Source organism: Molothrus ater, chromosome 8 (genome assembly GCF_012460135.2).
Source record: "Molothrus ater isolate BHLD 08-10-18 breed brown headed cowbird chromosome 8, BPBGC_Mater_1.1, whole genome shotgun sequence".
Classification (NCBI taxonomy): Eukaryota; Metazoa; Chordata; class Aves; order Passeriformes; family Icteridae; genus Molothrus; species Molothrus ater.
The window spans coordinates 33,040,420-33,059,275 of NC_050485.2; the positions used below are offsets into that span (position 1 = coordinate 33,040,420).

Genomic DNA, 18,856 nt, shown 5'->3' on the forward strand with positions numbered 1-18,856 from the left:
CCTCAGCACGTGAGGACTCTGGGTTTTTTTGCTAATATGTGTTATTTGAAGATAATATTATCCAGAATATAACATTTTATGTCTTGATGCTCTTCTACAAATAAATGGGCTTCTTTATTGCATAATAACAGTATCAACCACCTTTTCAGAAAGGTAGAAACGGGTTTTACATGCATTCATATGGAATTAGATGAGCTTTTTAAGGTCCCTTCCACCCCAAACCATGCTGGGGTTCTGTGATCTTGCAGCAGTTTGCACCCTCCTGAGATCCCATTTCATCCTGAGACAGGGAAGTGCTTCACAGGCCAAACACTGTCCTGCTGTGCCCAGTGTGCCTGATGCCCCCACACTCTGGAATTACTCATCACAGGAATGACAGGAACAGAACTTGGCCTCCCTCTTGCTCCAGATGTGGAGCCTCTCACCTGGATGGAAATTCAGGCCCCATCCTCAGACTTCACCTGCACTGTGCAGCAAACGAGGCTTTCTCTGTTATTCCAGGAACCTCAGCACTGTGCTAACAACACAAATGACTTTCAGGAGGATTATAAATGAGTATATTATGATTCAAATCTCCTGTGAAGCCCTTGGCATTAGCTGGAGGGAGTGTTAGTGCTAAATAGGATTATTTTTCGCCTTCCAGAGATAAACAATTAAAGCATAAACCACATCCAGAACAGACAACTCCAACACCATTATTAACTCTGATAAGCCAGTTTATTTCCCTGTTCATAAATCCTTCATTACAGGAACAGAAACCAAAAGCTAATTTTGAAGACCCTGTTAGGGTAACAAGGGGCAAGAGCTGACCTCAACTGACAACAGCCCCACACAGAGCAACTTCACAGCAAGAATTCTCCTGTTCCACTAAGAATCTACAATTAACATTTTGTACAAATATTTGAAAAGCAGAACAACAAGCAAACAAGTTTACAAAAGAAAACACTTCATTGGAATATGGGGTTTTTTTTCTACAAAAGAAGATGTGCAAGTAGAACTGATCATACAGAGAAATCCAACCTGAGCTGTGTGCTGGGGGATACCTGAGGTGAGGTGTGGGGCTGATTGCAGAATCTCAGTGTTCACAGCTGCTTGTCAAGGATAAAATATTCACAGTGCACACAGGAGGAAAGGGAAGAGCTGGATGCTTTAAGGATGCTGGACAGATCCCAGATTTCTTAAGATATTTAAGTGCAACTTTCTCACACCCATCCCTGACCAGGACAGTGCTTCATAATCCCAAAACCCACGGGTCTGCAGACTGGAAAAGCCCTCCTGGAGTGCCTTGCTGGGCAGGCTGGGCTGTCAGTGGGAGCAGTTTGGTGGCTGCAGGGCTGTGTGGATGGCAGCAGCCAGGTCCTGGGCCGTGGGGCTCCCTGCAGTGCAGCTCACGGCGACGCCGGCATCTCGCAGGGCCTTTGCTGTGCTGGGGCCGATGGCAGCAAACTGCAGGGACAACACTGCACTGTCAGGGCCCAGCTCTCCCAGCTCAGGCTGAAGATTTGCAGCATTAAAAGGCACCTGTCAATGGAGCTGCTTAGCAGGGACTCAGAAACATGAGTATTTATCTTGCCATTACAAACACTGAAAGCTCTGAGTCCCACGGAACAGGGAAAAGTGAGAGGAATTTCAATCAGGTGCAGCCTGCTGCAAGCAACAACTCCTCACACCATGGATCACTCAGGGAAAATGAAGTCTATCCCAGTGGAGATGGGGGAATTGGATGGGGAAAACATTGCAGGTGAAAACAATTTCTTTTTTAAAATCCACCCAAGGCCAGGTTGGATGGGGTTGGAGCAACCTGGTGTAGGGGAAGGTGTCCCTGCCTATAGCAAGGGGCTGGAACAAGATGGGTTTTAAGGTCCCTTCCAATCCAACCCTTTCTGGGATTCTATAATTCTGTATAATATAATTTGTATTTGTTATGAACTGGGGTTTTCTTCAGAGAAATAAACACAAACCAAAGATAAGGTTTGCAGTGTTTGCTACAGCCTTTCTATCTCATTTGCCCACCCCAAATTTACTGCCTCTCGTATTCCAGCATTTGTAAGAGAAGATACCTTGACTTGGTTGATCAAATCCCCTGAAAGCTTCTGGATGTGCTGGAGGCAGAATTTGACACCAGAGGGGCTGAAGAACACGATGCTGGCAGGGATGCCCTGGGTGAAAGAAGCAGAGGCTGGCACAGCTCACTCCAGCAGTGTGCCAGTGCCTTGGCACCGGGCACAGCACACAGGGAATGGCTTTAGCCCAGAGGGCAGGGATGGATGGGATTTGGGGAATTAGGAATTGTTCCCTGGGAGGGTGTAAGGCCCTGGCACAGGTGCCCAGAGCAGCTGGGGCTGCCCCTGGATCCCTGGCAGTGCCCAAGGCCAGGTTGGACACTGGGGCTGGGAGCACCTGGGACAGTGGGAGGTGTCCCTGCCATGGCAGGGCTGGCACTGGATGAGCTCTAAGTTCCCTTCCCAGCCAAACCATTCCATGATTCTGTAATTCTATGATGGAGGCTCCTAACATGGAAAACCAGTAGGCCAATCTTGAAAAATGAAAAGCAATGATTTACTTTTACACAAACTACGCGGGGCAGATAACTCCTGGATTCTGATTTGTGATGCACAGCAGTTTCCCAGTGGTATTTCAGTTACACTACTTCAAAACCAGGAATATTCTGGGAGGCATTGTCACCTCCCTCAGAAAATCCCAAACCACCTCAGTGTCCAGTACCTGTTGGGAGAAGTAACTGCTCAAAGATTCCTGCAGATCAGGGTGCTGGGCTGTTTGATACACAGTGAGGCTTTCCAGGGGTATGCCTGCAATCAGGACATGCAGTCATAATTAATTAATTCATTAATTTCTATTATTTCAGTTCAGCACTCACAACATCCTAACTGCACTGAAATGTAACTATTTTAGGCTAAAAAGACACATGCAAGTTCTGTGAAGGATTTGCAGGTCCCAGAGCTGTGGGCAGCCATCCAAGCTCCCAGTGTTTACTCCTGTCCTCTCCTCAGCAAGTTCCACTTTTACTTCTTCCAATTTGGTTCACAAGCATTAGATACAACTTTTCTCATCACTGACTAATTAAAATGGGTCTCCAGGGGAAGCTCAACCTTTTTCTCTAAGCACTGTAGGAAGTACTTCTCTTTTCAGGGCTCCACAAGGAAATAGGAGAGCTGAGGAATTGGGTTTCTCTCCTGTAAACACACAAACAAGAACTTTAATTAACTCAGGCCTTTAATGAAGAGTAAATGTGATTGAATACATTTTAAAGGTATCAAATGCTGATTTATCAAATGCCTCACCACAGACACAGCTCTGAGGTAACTGAAAACATCTGCAGCCCCAATTCACAGGACAGGCTACTTAGCAGGAACGTTAAAAATGTTCCATAACTAGAATTTAAATCTTGGCTAAAAAGATAACTTCCTTTGTAGAAGGGCAAGGGGAATAGAAGTGCACTTTATCTCCTCCTCAGCACAACCTGCCTCAATTTGGTATTTAAAATCTGTCCCACTCAATAAATGACAGAGCTCTCTAGAAAAGAATATTCAGGCAGACAAAGAAAGGACAATACTGTGCTGGAAAAGTTTTGATCTATCTGCAATTCCATTTTCTTAATTCCCCAAGGAAAAAGGATTCTGGTTGCACTGCTGGGGTGGGAGTAGATATCCTCACCTGCTTTTGTCAAATTAGGAATTTAACAGCAGACTTGCTTTGCAGAGCTTTTACCCTTTCTATAGATAAGAAACACAGAGAAAATGTCAAGATTTAATTCTACACAGATTGATACAGCTTTGCATTCAGCTTTCCAAAGAAATTAAATTATTTTATTACTAATTCTGATTTGTTAATACATTTTTAAGAGACAATTACTGGAGAAGAAATGCTTTTAAGAGCTGGAAGGAGATTGTTGGTTTATGCAAGCAAACATTCTTCAGGGATAAAAACCAAAAAGGGCAGCAGGGTGAAAATCAAATGGGAAGACCCCTGTAGGAGTGAACCCAGACACACCTGAGTGCTCTGACTGCACACTGAGGTTTTATTAGAAACCAGATATTCTTAAATTAAAATTAAAAATTAGAGGAAGAATGAACTTGGCTCAGAATGTAAAAAAGATTTTAAAATTAGATGAAATTGGAATGTTCCAGCACCAATTCTCCTGCAAGTCATGGCAGTTGTGTGAAGAGTCAGTGTGACACCTGTAAGCAAACACCAAATTCTTTTGGCACAGAAAAATTCCTTGGTAGGCCTGACAACACAACAAGGACTGGGATCTCCTGCTTCTTAGCCAAATATTTGCCTTGAGAAGAGTAAAGCCAGACTGTCTTGGAGTAAATCCCTTTATTTCCCAATCCCTTAAAATGAATCCCTTTGTGTTACCAAAGCACAAAAGGTGACAACAAAAAAATCTCATTATTTCAGCTTTTATTTTTATTCTGGCAATAACCTCTCATGATACAAGGAAGATTCAGAGCTATTCTTTTAATTCACTTCTTCATGCACCAACCAAAATGAATTTATACATAATAGGGAACATGAGATAATTTAATCTGTACTTCCAAGGTTGATATAAAGCTCTTGATCAGCTGAGAGCATTTAAATATGCAGAGCCCAATAAATCCTGGAGGATATTTCTGTGTCTCAACAACAAACAGGCTCCAGTGACTGAAATTCACTGCTTGGGTAATTTTCTTTCACCTTCATACAACACAATAAACAGGTATTTCTCTTGTCTTTCTGCTCAAAAAAATCCCTGGCAAATATTAATTCACTGCCAGAAGTTGATTTTCCAGCACTAAAAATCAGCTGAAACCTTTCTTTGCATTAATACATTTGCTATTAGAACAGAGGGGATGGGTTATTCTTCACTCATGACATACTCATGTTGCATTTTTAATTTTCAGAATTTATTATTTGATCTTGTGTTGGCAACTCCCATTTTCATCATTAAATATTCCCTGGAGCTGAAGTATTTTATTTGCCTGTGAATTAGAGAGCCAGCAAAAACAATCCTTTCCAGCTCCCCACCCCATTTTCCTTTTCCCTATAAATCTCTGCTACTGGGCAGACTTTGCTCAGCAGCTCTCACACCTGTACAAAAACTCTTTTTTTTCACTGATCCTACTGAGCCATCCACTGGAAAAAATAAAAAGCTCCTAAGTCTAAAAATTTTCCTTATTGCTACTGGAAATTTTAACAACTTAAGAGTAAAAGCAGAAGAAGTCAGCAAATAGACTTTTAAATTTCCCCAATAATTCTGGTAATAGGTTGAGAAGAGTTACAGATTTAACCATAACAAAATGATTAAACAAAACTTAAAGCATCAGTTTAATTTCTTCAAATCCACTCAGCTTTGGTGCTGAAAACCAGATCCCTCTGATACCACAAGGTAATTTTGGGGAAAGTCAGCAGCAATTTCCAATCATTATAGCTCTGATCTTCCAGTAAAAATAATTTTTTTCCTGCTGGCTCATAGAGTATTTATTAATTAACTAGAGGGTCTAAGATTACATGTAGATTAATATCTTGTAAATGTATTTTGAAGTATTTTTGTCTCACTGTGCACTTGATTTTACCTCAAGGAAATTCTGAAATGATGGAAGGGACCTTAATTTATTTAGGATTACTTTAATTTAACTCCAACATTTTAACCACTTACTTGAACAAATATATTCAGCTAATTTCTCAGCATTTCCAGCCATTTCTCCTTGTGGAACAAGACCAATTTCTTCCACTAGAACCAAAAGCAGCAAAGAAAAAACCATGGAAAACAATGAGAACAATCCAGATTTCCTGCAGAACCAGAAGCAGCAAAGAAAAAACCATGGAAAACAATGAGAACAATTCAGATTTCCTGCCACAGAAGCCTGGGATAGAAAGGGAGGCACACAAATAATTTGTGCACAAATAAATTGTGTGCAAGGTTAGAATCCTTTTCATCCAATTTCACTTCCAAAAGCAATGACAAAACCACATTCAAATTAAGAACAAAGGGGTTTTTTTTCCTGTTTTGACCCAGTTTTTCAAGCAGTGGCCATCAGATTACAACAAAAGTAGCAGAAATCCAGAGGCTGGATGAGATCCATGGATATCCTTGGCTGGAGCATGGATAATTCCAATGTTTACATAATTACCTCTCTTCCAAATTTACCAGTTTAAAACTTAAATTTCTTTCTCAGCACCACTGAAGAGCAGCTCCTCCTCTAAAAATTGTACTTACAAGTCAGATTTAGCCATTTTTTCTTTTTTTAAACCCCAGCTTACCTAAAGAGGCTGTAGCTTTTCCTACCACATAAGTTGGTTTGATATTCCACATTTGTTTAAGAGATTTTGACCAGGCTGAAAAACATTAAATGATACTAAATTAAATGCAATTTAAGCACATGCTAACAGAATGTGAATGCTAAATAACTATCTGGACCTCTTTAATCCACAAATGCAGCAAAATGATAATAATAGCTAAAATTCCACTACACATTCAGCAAACCTGGATGTACAAATCCTAAAGGACCAAAAATAGATACTCCAAGTTTTTTATTGTCTTGTTTTCACCAGAGCAGCACAGGACACTGAGTTTTTTTTTCTGGGACTGCTGGGGGTGAAAAAAGAAATACAAAGTACAACAGTAAAAATAAAAAATCAGAAGTAAAAACCCAAGGATTTATTGCCTTTGAGAGGAACCCAAATAGGAACTACAGACTCATTTTTATTATTAAAATCTTTATTTTCCAAAAGTCCTAATCAAGGTTAGGGATGGAATTGAGAGATTACTTTTGACCTAAAATCTTAATATATTGTCCTCTGCTGCTGCAAATGCTACCATAGCTGAGGGTCCCAGTGCATTTACACATTGAAGGGTGTAACCTTACTCACAGGACACTGATTTGTCCTAAGCCCAAAAATGGAGCAGGTAAAGTAGAAACTCCATGCCAGAACCACCCAAGATAAGAATTTGGAAGAGTTTATAAGGCTTTGGCATTTCATTGTGATGGGTATTTCTATTTGGCAGGATTCTTCCTCACTCCTCATCTCCTGGCTTTGATGCCTCAGCACTTCTTCACCATTTTTTAGCTAATAATGAATTCACTTGAGAAATTTCTTATTCAAGACAGAGAACTCCCTCCCTTTTTCTGCAGCATTCCATATGAATCCTACAGGCACAGAAGTGGTGGCCAGTCTCTATGAGATGATCTTCTCTTTAAGGGGGGAGAGCAGCCAGCAAGCAAACCAGGCACTGCAGCAAAAATCCCTTGTGCAAGAGAGAAGCAGAGCTGGCAAAGCCCTCACTAATTAGGAATTTGCACCAAAAACTCCTTTCCTTCATTTTCCAGTGTGGAAACCACAACCCTTAAAAGCTCAGTGTAGCATGAGCCCTTTATGATTCTAAAAGAATGATGAAATTCAGGTTTCTTTGAAAAACCATGCTCCGAATATCTACTGGTGGGTGAAATAAAATCAATTAAAATCCAAACTTCACAAGATGCTGTTACCTTTTCTATAGATAAGAAACACAGAGAAACTGTCAAGAAGAAGAAAAGACCAAGGAATATCAATATGTACTTACCCTCTTTTTTACTCTTCTCTTTTAAACATATCTTGATGGCTTCTAATGCTCTTGGGCTGGTAAAAACTAGGCCTCCATAGCACTCTGGATGGGAAAGCTATTTAGAAACAGTAAATTTAAGAAGTAAAAAGAAAATTAATTATAAATTAATTTAAAAAAATCAGTTGATCAATTATTTATAACCTTGTGGCAAACAGAACAGCTTCAGTAAGTGCCTGAAATGCCCCAACACTTGTGACAATTTACAATTTAAATGTGGGTTCTGTCTGACCAATTTAATTCTTTAACAAGCAAGGGCAAGCTCCTTGATGCTGTGCATGAAATTTTACTGTACAGAGCTGGTTTGTGGCAACACAGAAAGAGGTACCACACAGAGAATGATTAAATGGGATCTTGGCAACCAAATCCTGTTGGAAATAAGACAACTGAAAGAGTTTCAAACTTACCTTCTCAAATAAGCTGTCAAGAGAGGTAAATTCAAATGACAAAACAGGGATCAAGGTTGCTTCCAAGTTGTATGATCCTAATTCCTATCAAGAAAAGGTTTGCAGCTCTTGAAATAAATTCAAAACAGCATTTTTGCTTTTCCAAAGAGCTGACTAAGTCAGCACAAGCATTTCTCTTTGCTAAAGCAAAATAAAAAGACATTTTATTTCCTTTCCCTGGTAAATCTAGTTTGAATTTGTTAATTATTTAATATTACAATGTTTAATTAAAGAATCAGCTGTGGGACCTTCTGAGGTACAGGAGACACCAGCACATAACTCTGAAGTCCCCAAGTGCCCACCCAGTCCTGTGAATATCCCTGTGCATTTCTGTAATTCTGTCAGTGGGTTTCTCCTGAAGAAATAATCCTCCTTTATCAGGAATGCTTCCTCTTATCAGTGAGATTTACTCACATGACCCAGGGCAGGAGCAGAAGGGACCCCAGCAACAGGTAACCTCTATTTCACATCACATTCCCAGTAAAAACACAACGAATTTCTGTTATCTTTATTCTGTCCAAATAAACATATCAATACTAATTAATTCAAATGGAGCTGGTTTAATATCAGTACTTTGCTAAGAGCTTTACAATGAATTCAGTACAAATCTCCCATAATTAACACAATTTGTTGCAGGAAGGGCTGTTTTCCAAGATACTTTTTCTCCCAGAATAATTTCAGACACCCTCTTCTAATATTGATCAAGCCCCTGTTTGAAACAGTTGCATTCACATTTAATAAAGAAGTGACACTTTTTGTTTTTTAGTTTTCTCAACGTTTACTCACTTCAGTATAAGGATCTGGTCCTGAATCTTTGTCTTTGGGATCCTTCAGCAGCAGAACCTTCATTGTTCACCCAAGGAAGCACAGCAGAACCCTGAAATGCAAGAATAGAATTTACCTTAGTTAGATCTAGAGGAGTTTTTGACTCTAACAGTGACTTTAGCAGCTCCAAGAAGGGGGTTGCTAGCAGTTGTACTGCTCTTACACAGTGAGTAAACAGTTATTTGTGCATTCTCCAGGCAGGAACACCCACCCTGATAAGGGCAGAAAATAATATGCTGCCTTTAGATAACACTGCTCAAAGGAGAGGCTCTGGTAAACTCATCAAGGGGAACACATTTTAAAGAATATTCTGTAAAAGCAGTAACAGGTCCTACAACCCCACCACGTTCTGCAATTTAATCAGCTCCTATCTACAAAAAGATTATTTATTCTATTAATTTCCGTGCACCCACGAGTATGCAAAGATTGATTTTATTTAATATATGTGTGTCTATATTTATACATCTATAGTAATATAGATAATTTTCATATGTCTTCTCTGATAGTCTAGGAAACAAGGCAGGACTGAAAACATCTATTCTGCCATAAAAATGGAAGAAAAAAGATGAGACTTCTCAGTTCCTTACAAACTTTGTGCTAAACTCAAAGTTACAAAACGTAAGCATATAAGCAAATAATACAAACAGAAATCCACTCTCTAAGTGCATATTTACCCCAATTACCAGTGTGGTATTTTCCTGACAGATCACACACATAGGAAAATTCATCTTCCTCTAAATTCTTTCCCTGGATATCAGCATTCAAATTTTGGCAACGACCTGATTGCTCCCAGAGCAAACACAGCTTTAAAAAAAACAAAACAAAAAAACAAAACCAGAAAAACCAACAAACAAAACCCGCAAACCAAAACAAAATAAAAACCCCCACAGATGAGTTTGAGGCTTTAAAGGGAAGATGAAAATCTGAGCTTTCTTGAAGCACATTTATAAAGCTGGAATTACATCCCAGGGCTCTGTGCCTTGCATTTCTCCTGGCTGGCACCAGCGAGTGCCCACTGCTCTTCTTCCCATGGCCTCGTTAACAGCTCATTTCTTCATTAATTAGACACAAAGCGTTAAATGGAACACGTTCCATATAAGCGAGGCTTGATCATTAATGAGCATTTCTTCAGTGTTTAGGGCATTTGAACGCGTGTTCCCGACTGGCATTTTTTATAAAGCCCAGGATCACGTTGTGCTTACTGCGCTCTCCCTGTCACCCTTCTGTGCGGTTTGCCTGGAATTATCCAGGGAATTTGGGTCGGGGGAAGCCGGGACACGATTTTTAGAGCGAGCAGCCTGATTCCTGCTTTAATCGGCAATTTTCGCTAACGCTGGTTGTTACTTACAGGGATTTTTGCTAATGTCGGAGATGCTCAGACACTCTGTTCCTTTTAAAGCACAGGATCCCTGAGGCTGGGGAAGCCCCCGGGGTCACCGAGCCCGAGCAGTGCCCGATCCCCGCCGCGTCCCCAGCCCTGAGAGCCACCTCCAACCCTTCCTGCAGGGACGGGGACTGCAAACCGCCCTGGGCAGGCGGATTTACCCCCCGACAGCCATTCCCGTGAAGGGATTCCCTTCGCAAGGAAGTGACACCACAGCACCGAGAGGAAATCCGGGTTCGCGGCCACGGAGGCTGTGCGGGCCGCGCCTCCCCCTTCAGGCTCCGCGGCTGCCCGGGCCCCTCCGCGCTCAGCGGGCGCTGCCTGCCGCTCTCTATCGCGACATTCGGCGACATTCGGCGACATCCCGCGGCCACACCGCCCTTCCGTGCCATGGCCACGCCGGCCAAGCGCCGGGCGCGGGGCCCCGCCGGGGAGCAGGGATCCCACAGCGGCTCCGACAGCGGCTCCGAGGGCTCCGACAGCGGCTCCGAGAGCTCCGGGTGCTCGGACTCGGACGAGCCCATCGCTGAGGTGAGCGGGAGCGGCCCCGCAGGGCTCCCGCACGGGTGGGGTTGGCAGGGATGTTCGGGATGGGATCGGGAAGGGATTGTTGTCCGGGGATACTGGGGAAGGGATCGGGACGGGATTGTTGTCAGGGGATATTCGGGAAGGGCTTCTTGTCAGGGAATATTCGGTAAGGGACTGTCAGGGGATGTTCAGGAAGGGCTTGGGAAGGGATGGTTGTCAGGGGATGTTCGGGAAGGGCTTGGGAAGGTGTCAGGGGATGTTCGGGTGTCGCCACGTTTCTCTTCACTGAGAAAAACAAGGCACAGTTCTTCCCAAGAATACTTCTGGGTTTCACATTCTCTGAACATCAGAGAAAGGAAAAACAGTTCTTATAATTTGCAGTGCCTGTGTTTGTGCTAAAGTAGAATGCAATGTGGAGATTGTTTGTTTGGTGTTTTGTTTGCTTGGCCTCTCGGGGCCAGGTGTGTGTGAGTGTGTGTCGGGACTGAGGGTGACAGTCACGAGTTCTGTGCAGTGTGTGCAGAGTTGAGTGCTTGGCAAATAATTCAGTTTAGATGTAATGTAATATAGTGTAATCTAATACAGAATAATACAGTATAAAAAAGTAATTAATTAGCCTTCTGTAAAGATGGAGTCAGAAGCATCATTTCTCTCCCCTTGTCGGGGGTTCCCTGAAAATACGATTATTGGGGAAGGGCTTGGGAAGGGTTTGTCAGATGTTTGGGAAGGGATTATTGTCAGGGATGTTCGGGAAGGGCTTGGGAAGGGTTTGTCAGATGTTCGGGAAGGGATTATTGTCAGGGATGTTCGGGAAGGGCTTGGGAAGGGTTTGTGCCCCTGCCAGGCTCAGCCGGCGCTGGGTGTGTGTCCTGTGGCAGCGCAGGGAACGCGTCCCAAAGTGTGTTCGCTGCGTTGTTGTTGAAAGTTTTTAATTTTTTCGCTGTTTTTCAAGTGTTGGGGTCCCCGAGGTCTCAGCTGTACAGCCCCCTGGCATTTGGTGTGTCTGCTCAGGTGTGGGGCTGGAGGCAGCTGCTTGGAAATGGTGCTGTCAGCACAGAGCATTAGCTCTTTTATTATTTTCTGCTATGTTTTATTGTTATAAAAATAGATTTGCTCCCTTTTATTGTAGAATCCCAGTGTAGTTTGGTTTGGAAAGGACATTAAAGCCCATCCAGTTCCACCCCCTGCCATGGCAGGGACACCTTCCACTGTCCCAGGGTTTTCCAAGCCCTGTCCAGCCTGAGCCTTGGGCACTTGCAGGGATCCAGGGGCAGCCTGTGCCAGTGCCTCCTGAATTTTATTGGCTTCCAAGGGATCGTGTGCCTGTTTTCTACATTGCAAACAGGTCTTTAACACTGTTCTTCCAGTGGACAGCAAAGGCCGTGACCTGCATGTGGGACTGGAGAGAGTTCTGAGGCTGAATAGTGGCAAAAGTAAGGCAGAGTTGTTGAGGTTATTCAGGAGGTGTAATTGAAACTGGCAATTAAAAGTTGAATGATCTTGAACAGTGGAATAGGTGGGCAGAGTAACCTTGGCAGGTGTGACTGTTGAATTTGAATGCCAATAAAAATGTTGGTAGACACACAGCATTTGTTCTGGAAGGAGAAGCAGCAGTTCCCATTGTGGCTGTGCAGTGCCTCATCATTTGCAGAGTTCCACAGTGGGATTAATGATGCCAGGAGGATTTGGGGAAATAGGAGGGGTGTGGGTTTGGGTGTAATTACTTCAATGTCTGCAGCAATCTGCACTAAGGTGTTAGACCCCAGTGCTGAAGTTGCCAGGGTTTAACTTCCCGGGTCAAGCCTCTCTGCAGGAAGAATCTGTGGCTACAACAGCTGTAATTGTGTGAACCAGACAGCAGGAGCAAAGCACTAAAGGTTTGTTCGTGGCACAATTGGTGGGTCAGCTTTAAAAAGTTACTTTCACAGATGTTCTCTAAAGGTCACAGGAGAAATTATTGAAATTGCTGAGATTACTGCAAGGTGGAAATAAGGTCTGTTTCTGCTCTTTGCCATTACTTGTCTTCAAGTTTCTTACAGTTTAGCTTTGTTCTGATGTAACCTCTTGCCAAGTGTGTGTGATATTCTCTATTTTCCTCCACAGGAAGTGAATGTTGAATTTGAAGCACATTCCATATCAGACAATGACTATAATGGGATAAAGAAGTTGCTACAGCAGGTACTGTGGCTGCTTGTCAGCTTGGTTGATATTGCATTGATAAATAGTACCTAAGGAGTTGTGCAAAGGCATCAGTTCACATTCTCTGTATTGATTTATAGCTTTTATATATCACTTTTATATTCCTTTTATTAGATAATCTCAGAGTAGTTTGGGTTGGAAGGGACCTTAAAGCCCATCCAGTGCCACCCCCTGCCAGGGGCAGGGACACCTTCCACCATCCCAGATGGCTCCAAGCTCCATCCAGCCTGCCCTTGGACACTTCCAGGGATGGAATAGCCACAGTTTTCAGATCATACCAAACTCCAGAGGGTACCAATGTGAAAATATCAGCATGTGGAAGGTGCAGGAGCAAGCACCTCCAGCAGCTGGTTGTTAGTTTTTGCAGTATTATAATGAAGGAAGATAAATTAAAAAAAAATCTCACTTTATTTTCTATTAAGTGGTCCAGGAGTTACTCTCAGTGCCTGAAATGTAATACTTATTTTCTGTCTTCCAGTTGTTTCTAAAAGCTGCTGTTAACACTGCTGAATTAACTGATATATTAATACAACAGAACCATATTGGGAGTATTATCAAGGTAAGACAGATAGGATATTAGTAATTGAAGTACAATGCTTTCTTTGTTAAAATGACATTATTTCTGTATTTCAGAAGGGGATCCTGTCTGTTATTGTGTGCTTTCTTGCTTTTTCTGCTTTAAGAATAATTTTTCTATGGGAACTGAAATTTTCCATGCCTTCTTTCAAGCAAAGAATGAATTTGATTTGCTGTTATTGCTGGTTTGTTTTTACATATGGAAAGCTTTCCCCCCCCCGAATTTCAGTGTAGTAATGCTGAAAATGCAATGGAGAGGTTTGTTACCATCTCCATAAGAGGTAGGAGCTTGTGACTTTCCTACAAAGACACAGCTCTTTGTCCCCCTCCCTGTCAAAGCTTTAGTGCTCTGTGCTTGTCAAGACATTCCAGGTTTACTGCATTAGAAACTGAAGGAAATTGGTTTTGTTTAAGATATTGCCATTCCCTGGGCCGAGCTGCTGCTTATTAAATGTGAGCTATCAGCCTTCAGTGCCTTTCAGAGGGCTCTGCTGTGGAGGATGCACGACCTGGCCCTCTCTAAGCTGGCTCTGAGCACACTGAGGTGCTCAGTGATGCAGCAGAATGTGCACTGTGTGTTTGTGCAGATTTCCTCAATGGTTTTCATCTGCTGATATCACCTGCAAAGAAAAACATCTTTTGCTACAGAGTGGAAATACAATGTCAGCATGAGCTGTTGCTTTTCCTTTCATCCAACAGCAAGCAGAAGTGCAGGAAGACAGTTCTGATGACGAAGAAGATGATGATGAAGTATTTGGTTTTATAAGCTGCTTGAACTTAACAGAAAGGAAGGTTGGTATTCCTCAGTAACATCTGGTTATGAATGTTAGCATCAGTAGTAAATGAGACTGCAGCCTGTGTAACAGGTCTGGACAGCTGGACAGGATTTGGAATTCCACTCTGGAGGACTGGGGTGATAAAACTGGAAGTGGCTTAGCTTTTTTGGGAAGCAGAGAATGGAACAGAGAGTTAAAACTGGGCCTAGTAATTCCAGCATAAATGAGCTGTCAGTCTCTTGTATTTCCTCCCTCTGATCTTCTGCAGTTTGGAGTTTTGCTGTGCTCTTGCAGTTCCTTGTTCCCATCACTTCCCAAGCTTTGTTTGCCCTCAGCTTTAGGGCTGGAGAATGATTTCACAGCAACTGTGCAGTGCTTTAGAGGCTGCTGAGGGAAATTGCCACCTGGCCTGTAGGAGGTTCCCTGCAAGGTGACATTCAGGGTTTTCCTGTGTAAACAGCTGCTGTATCAGGTAAAGGAAATGCACCTTTGCTTGCAGGGCACCCAGTGTGCTGAGCAAATCAAAGAGCTGCTCCTGAGTCGCTGTGAGCAGAGCTGTGGGCAGCAGGTGGTGGAGCAGCTGAGCAAACTCCTCAACGACAGCACAAAGCCTGTGGGGCTCATCCTGAGTGAAAGGTTCATCAATGTCCCCCCACAGATTGCTCTGCCCATGCACCAGCAGCTCCAGTAAGTTTGTTTATGGTTTTTTTTTCTTGCATGATGCTGAATGGTATTTTTCTTCCTATTTTTCAGAATTCTTATGTATATAGAGCTGTGTTAAGACAGTTGATGCTGTAGATATGAGTAAAGCATGAACAAAATAAATATTATCTCATATATGGTCTTTAGTTAATTTTAAAAATATTTTTATATCTTTATAAATGTACAAAACTTTCTCAAATTCTATAGCAAATACAATTTGAAAATATGTGCTGTTCTACAGAAATAGCTGTGTCTGTGTTGCAGTTTATCCTTGTATTGCAGATTATTTTCACACTGATCTAGGAAAATTCAAAAATGAGAACTCTTTTAGCAGATTGGGTGTTTCTGTGGCAATGGCTGGTTCAGGAATGGGAGATTTGGACTGAGGGAATCTCAGAATTTTAATTAAAAGGTGAAGTAGTTTTGACCCATGTAAATATGCAGTGTTTTGATTAGTTTCAGGTAATGAAAATGCAGGTGAAGTGCTGCTTGATCTCTGCTAATTCATGGATTATATCAAAAGCTGGGTGAATATAAATGTTTTAATCCACTGAAACACAGCATTGCATTATTCTGGTGTCACACTGAGAACAGGGAACAAGGAAGTTTTGTTGGATAAGGAACCAGTAACAGAATGGAGATCATCTTTTTTTCTTCTTTCATTTTTGCCTTCTTTCCTCTCATGTGAGATGAGATTAGAAGTCAGATTGAGGTCACCACAAATACAGCACTTGTCACAGCTCAAATTCACATCTCAGCCTCTTTGTCTTAAGGTTTTGGAGTGACAACATGTTGAACACAGGGGTGAGCAAGAATATTTTCTGTCTTTTCAGTTACAGTCTTCAAGGAAGTGATAATGTGATGTATTTTTAAGGAGAGTTGCACTGAGAATCATTGTACAGACATTACCATGAACAGAATTCTGGGATAAAAGGGTTGTCCTGTGAGCTGTGGAAAAAATCCATATTTTTATAGTTTCAAGTACAAATAGCATGTTTAAGTACCAGGAATGCATCTGCAGAATTGATTTTCTGAGGTAGTCAGAAAAGAATAGGCTGCAATTTGAATGTCCTTTCTATACCACTACATTCTGAGGTGTGGTTATGTGCTTGTTTAGGATTTAAGTTGTGTAAACATTTCTTCCTCTTTAGGAAGGAGCTGACTGAGGCACAGAGGACAAACAAACCCTGTGGAAAGTGCCACTATTACCTCCTTATCAGCAAGACCTTTACAGAAGCCACAAAGAGCAGTTCTAAGAGGAAGGAAGGGAGGAATCAGCCAAAGGAGGAATTGATGTTTGCAAATGCAGAGGAAGAATTCTTTCATGAGGTAACATGAGTATTTAATTTAAAACCCTTCTTTTTTCTTTACGTATCAACAAGAGATGTTTCACCTTAAATTCAAGGGGAGCTTTTAGCAAGATGATCACACATATTTTTTAATTAAATCCAGGGTGTTTTGCAGTAGTGTTGAGAGAGGAGCAATCAAGCTCTTTGTGTATATTGATTTATCTGTTCCCTCATGGGTATCTGTTACTTGCAAAAAATGCTCAGAATAAAAACTTAAGGAGATCCTAAGAGGTGGCTCTTGCTTCCTTTTTCTGTCTCTCTTCTACTCAGGGCAAGTATATTAATGAAAAGTGGTGAAACACTGAGATGAAAATATTGCTTCCCATTTCCTAAGGTAACCTGGCCACACAGTTCTGCTGGTCCCAAGCCAGATCAGGTGAGGGCAAAATGCAGGAAATTAAATTTAAGATGTGCTTTGAAATGCAAAGAATTTTTCATGGCTTCTTTTTTTTGCTCCCAAAGCTTTAAAACCACTATTATACAATATCATTACTTTGTCAAGAGGCTGTTATTTTTCATTTCTGGCAGTGCCTGCAGGGCAAAGGACTTGCACATGCATGGGGTGGTTAATGGCAAAGGTTCCTGTGTGTAATCATTCTGACAGAGGCTCTGATAGGGCTGTAATTTTATTTTTTGAGAGTGAGCGAAATGTAAGTGGGGGAATTCACTGGTAGCTGTAGGAATTGTGTTGTAGCCTCTGTGCAATGGCAGCTTGTGGATTTTGTTTTTGTGTTCCTGCCACAGCAGCTGAAAATGCTGAAGCTGAACTCTGTGTAAAATGTTACTGAGAAGCTGCTGGGGAGAAGCCTGTGAAGCTCATGTGTCCATGGCTGTTGTGTTGTAGAAGACCCATTTTGTATTTATTTATCTCAGCTTTGTTAATTATTAAAGGCTAATTGTGTGCTTTCATCTAAACTCCAGTAATTCCCAGCTGAAACTGAGCATGTTTTTCTTTTTAACAGTCTTTCAGTGTTTAAAAAAAAATCATTTTAAACATTATGGAGGGTATTAAATGAACTGTCTCTCTGTACTTAATAATGTGTGTTAAATTAGTGCTGAGTGTCTGTCCTCCCTGATCACACATACTGTTAATTAGATTGCCATAAAATAGCATTAAATGTGGTGAGGCACTTGGAGCCATATCAAACTGAGAGAAGCCTTTTCCTGCACTTGGCCCTACCCTGGGCTTCATTCTGTTCCTTAAAATTAGAACCAGAAAATCAGTTTTAACCAGACCTGCAATTGATTGAAGGTGCTCCAATTGTTCTTGAGCAAAGCCACTCAGCTAGTGTGGGAATTCATCCAAAATGAGATTTAAAGCCTTGATATATTGTTAGTGGAGAGCAAACCTAAAAGGAGAGTGGATCTAAATTTTCCTTCAAAGGGAAGGAATCAGGTAAGTTTTTCTACTTGATGGTTCAGCTCAGAGTTCTTCATCTGACTTGTGGGAGAGCTGGAAACATTCATTAGGTTATTTTTCTGACCAGGAAATTTTGTCTAGGAAAGCTGATGGAAAGGGACTTTCTGTGTGGGGTCCCTGAAAGGAATCATGCACATTCCAGACACCTGCCTGTTTGGAGAGGCATAAATACATCTTCTAGTTGCTGCAGCCATCTGGAACCTTTCCAAGACCTTTCTGAAATTCTCCTCAGGATTCATTTGGGGCCCATCCCCTTAATATTTGATTCCTACTCATATTCTTACGGATTTGTTAATTTTTAGGACTCTGGGCAGTTTCAAGAGTAGGCCCTGAAAGCAGGAGAGCCTCAGAACATGGATTTATTTTTTTCTTAATTTTTTTTTTTGCCCTCCCTCCTAGGTTATTTCTCTTATCCCAAACTATAATGGTATTAATCATTATAGAATTTAATATGAAATATATAAATTCTGTGAAAATAAAATGTTTGTTTAAAATACTTCAGATAGTGGATTTTTTTGGTAGTTCTTTTTGGTGGACACTTCAAGAGGGAAAAAAACTTCTTAGTAAGCATGGGCATAATAGATTCATTATTTTCACTTTGTTTGGACGATGAATTATCTTCATGCTAATTAAACATTTTAATTTGAATGCTTTTGTTTCTGTTGTTTAGAAAGCCCTTCTGAAATTCAACTACTCTGTGCAGGAGGAGAGTGACACCTGTCTGGGTGGCAGATGGTCCTTTGATGATGTGCCCATGAAGCCTCTGAGGACAGTTATTGTAGTTCCAGCTGATGGAATCCATGGAATTATGGATAAACTCAAAGATTATCTCTCCCTCTGAGCTCCCCTACAAACACCAGGCTTTTACAGAGTAGCCATGCAGGACTGTGAACTCAGAATATTTGCAGAACTGCTCTTGAGTCAACGGTTTTGTACCAACAAAAATATCACCAAATGAATATTTTTAAATACTGCATCTTATTTTACTTTGATATCATCATGAAGCAGTCAATAAAAAACCAGTGTCAAAAGAAAACCTGAATATCTG

General features: G+C 41.6%; 2 protein-coding genes across 4 annotated transcripts; one reads left to right on the plus strand and one right to left on the minus strand.

The window, feature by feature from the left end:
* Positions 1 to 693: 693 nt before the first annotated feature.
* UROS (uroporphyrinogen III synthase) lies at positions 694 to 10,441 on the minus strand. 3 transcript variants are annotated; one of them, XM_036385406.1, is made up of 10 exons: positions 10,223 to 10,441; positions 8,836 to 8,926; positions 8,011 to 8,094; positions 7,565 to 7,661; positions 6,265 to 6,339; positions 5,660 to 5,734; positions 3,111 to 3,194; positions 2,725 to 2,810; positions 2,061 to 2,159; positions 694 to 1,446 (listed from the first exon to the last, which is right to left on the minus strand). In XM_036385406.1, the coding sequence occupies exons 2-10, from the start codon at positions 8,896 to 8,898 to the stop codon at positions 1,306 to 1,308; spliced, it is 804 nt and encodes a 267-aa protein (XP_036241299.1). In that variant the 5' UTR covers positions 8,899 to 8,926; positions 10,223 to 10,441; the 3' UTR covers positions 694 to 1,305. The 3 variants fall into 3 exon arrangements, with proteins under 3 accessions (XP_036241299.1, XP_036241301.1, XP_054371514.1); XM_036385408.1 differs by lacking the exon at positions 6,265 to 6,339; XM_054515539.1 differs by lacking the exon at positions 3,111 to 3,194.
* Positions 10,442 to 10,517: 76 nt separating this feature from the next.
* Positions 10,518 to 18,850, plus strand: BCCIP (BRCA2 and CDKN1A interacting protein). The gene is made up of 7 exons (XM_036386130.2): positions 10,518 to 10,789; positions 12,890 to 12,964; positions 13,464 to 13,544; positions 14,261 to 14,353; positions 14,837 to 15,024; positions 16,191 to 16,368; positions 18,479 to 18,850. The coding sequence occupies exons 1-7, from the start codon at positions 10,649 to 10,651 to the stop codon at positions 18,647 to 18,649; spliced, it is 927 nt and encodes a 308-aa protein (XP_036242023.1). The 5' UTR covers positions 10,518 to 10,648; the 3' UTR covers positions 18,650 to 18,850.
* The last annotated feature ends 6 nt before the right edge of the window (positions 18,851 to 18,856 follow it).

What these genes read in the sequence shown, in the direction of transcription:
- UROS (XM_036385406.1), bottom strand. Translation starts at nt 8,898, where the DNA reads ATGAAGGTTCTGCTGCTGAAGGATCCCAAAGACAAAGATTCAGGACCA. An exon ending in AGAGAAGAGTAAAAAAGAGG is followed by an intron (nt 6,340 to 7,564) that starts GTAAGTACATAT and finishes AATGTTTTTCAG; the next exon opens with CCTGGTCAAAATCTCTTAAA. An exon ending in AAAAGCTACAGCCTCTTTAG is followed by an intron (nt 5,735 to 6,264) that starts GTAAGCTGGGGT and finishes TTTTGGTTCTAG; the next exon opens with TGGAAGAAATTGGTCTTGTT.
- BCCIP (XM_036386130.2), top strand. Translation starts at nt 10,649, where the DNA reads ATGGCCACGCCGGCCAAGCGCCGGGCGCGGGGCCCCGCCGGGGAGCAG. An exon ending in TAAAGAAGTTGCTACAGCAG is followed by an intron (nt 12,965 to 13,463) that starts GTACTGTGGCTG and finishes TCTGTCTTCCAG; the next exon opens with TTGTTTCTAAAAGCTGCTGT. An exon ending in TGAACTTAACAGAAAGGAAG is followed by an intron (nt 14,354 to 14,836) that starts GTTGGTATTCCT and finishes CTTTGCTTGCAG; the next exon opens with GGCACCCAGTGTGCTGAGCA.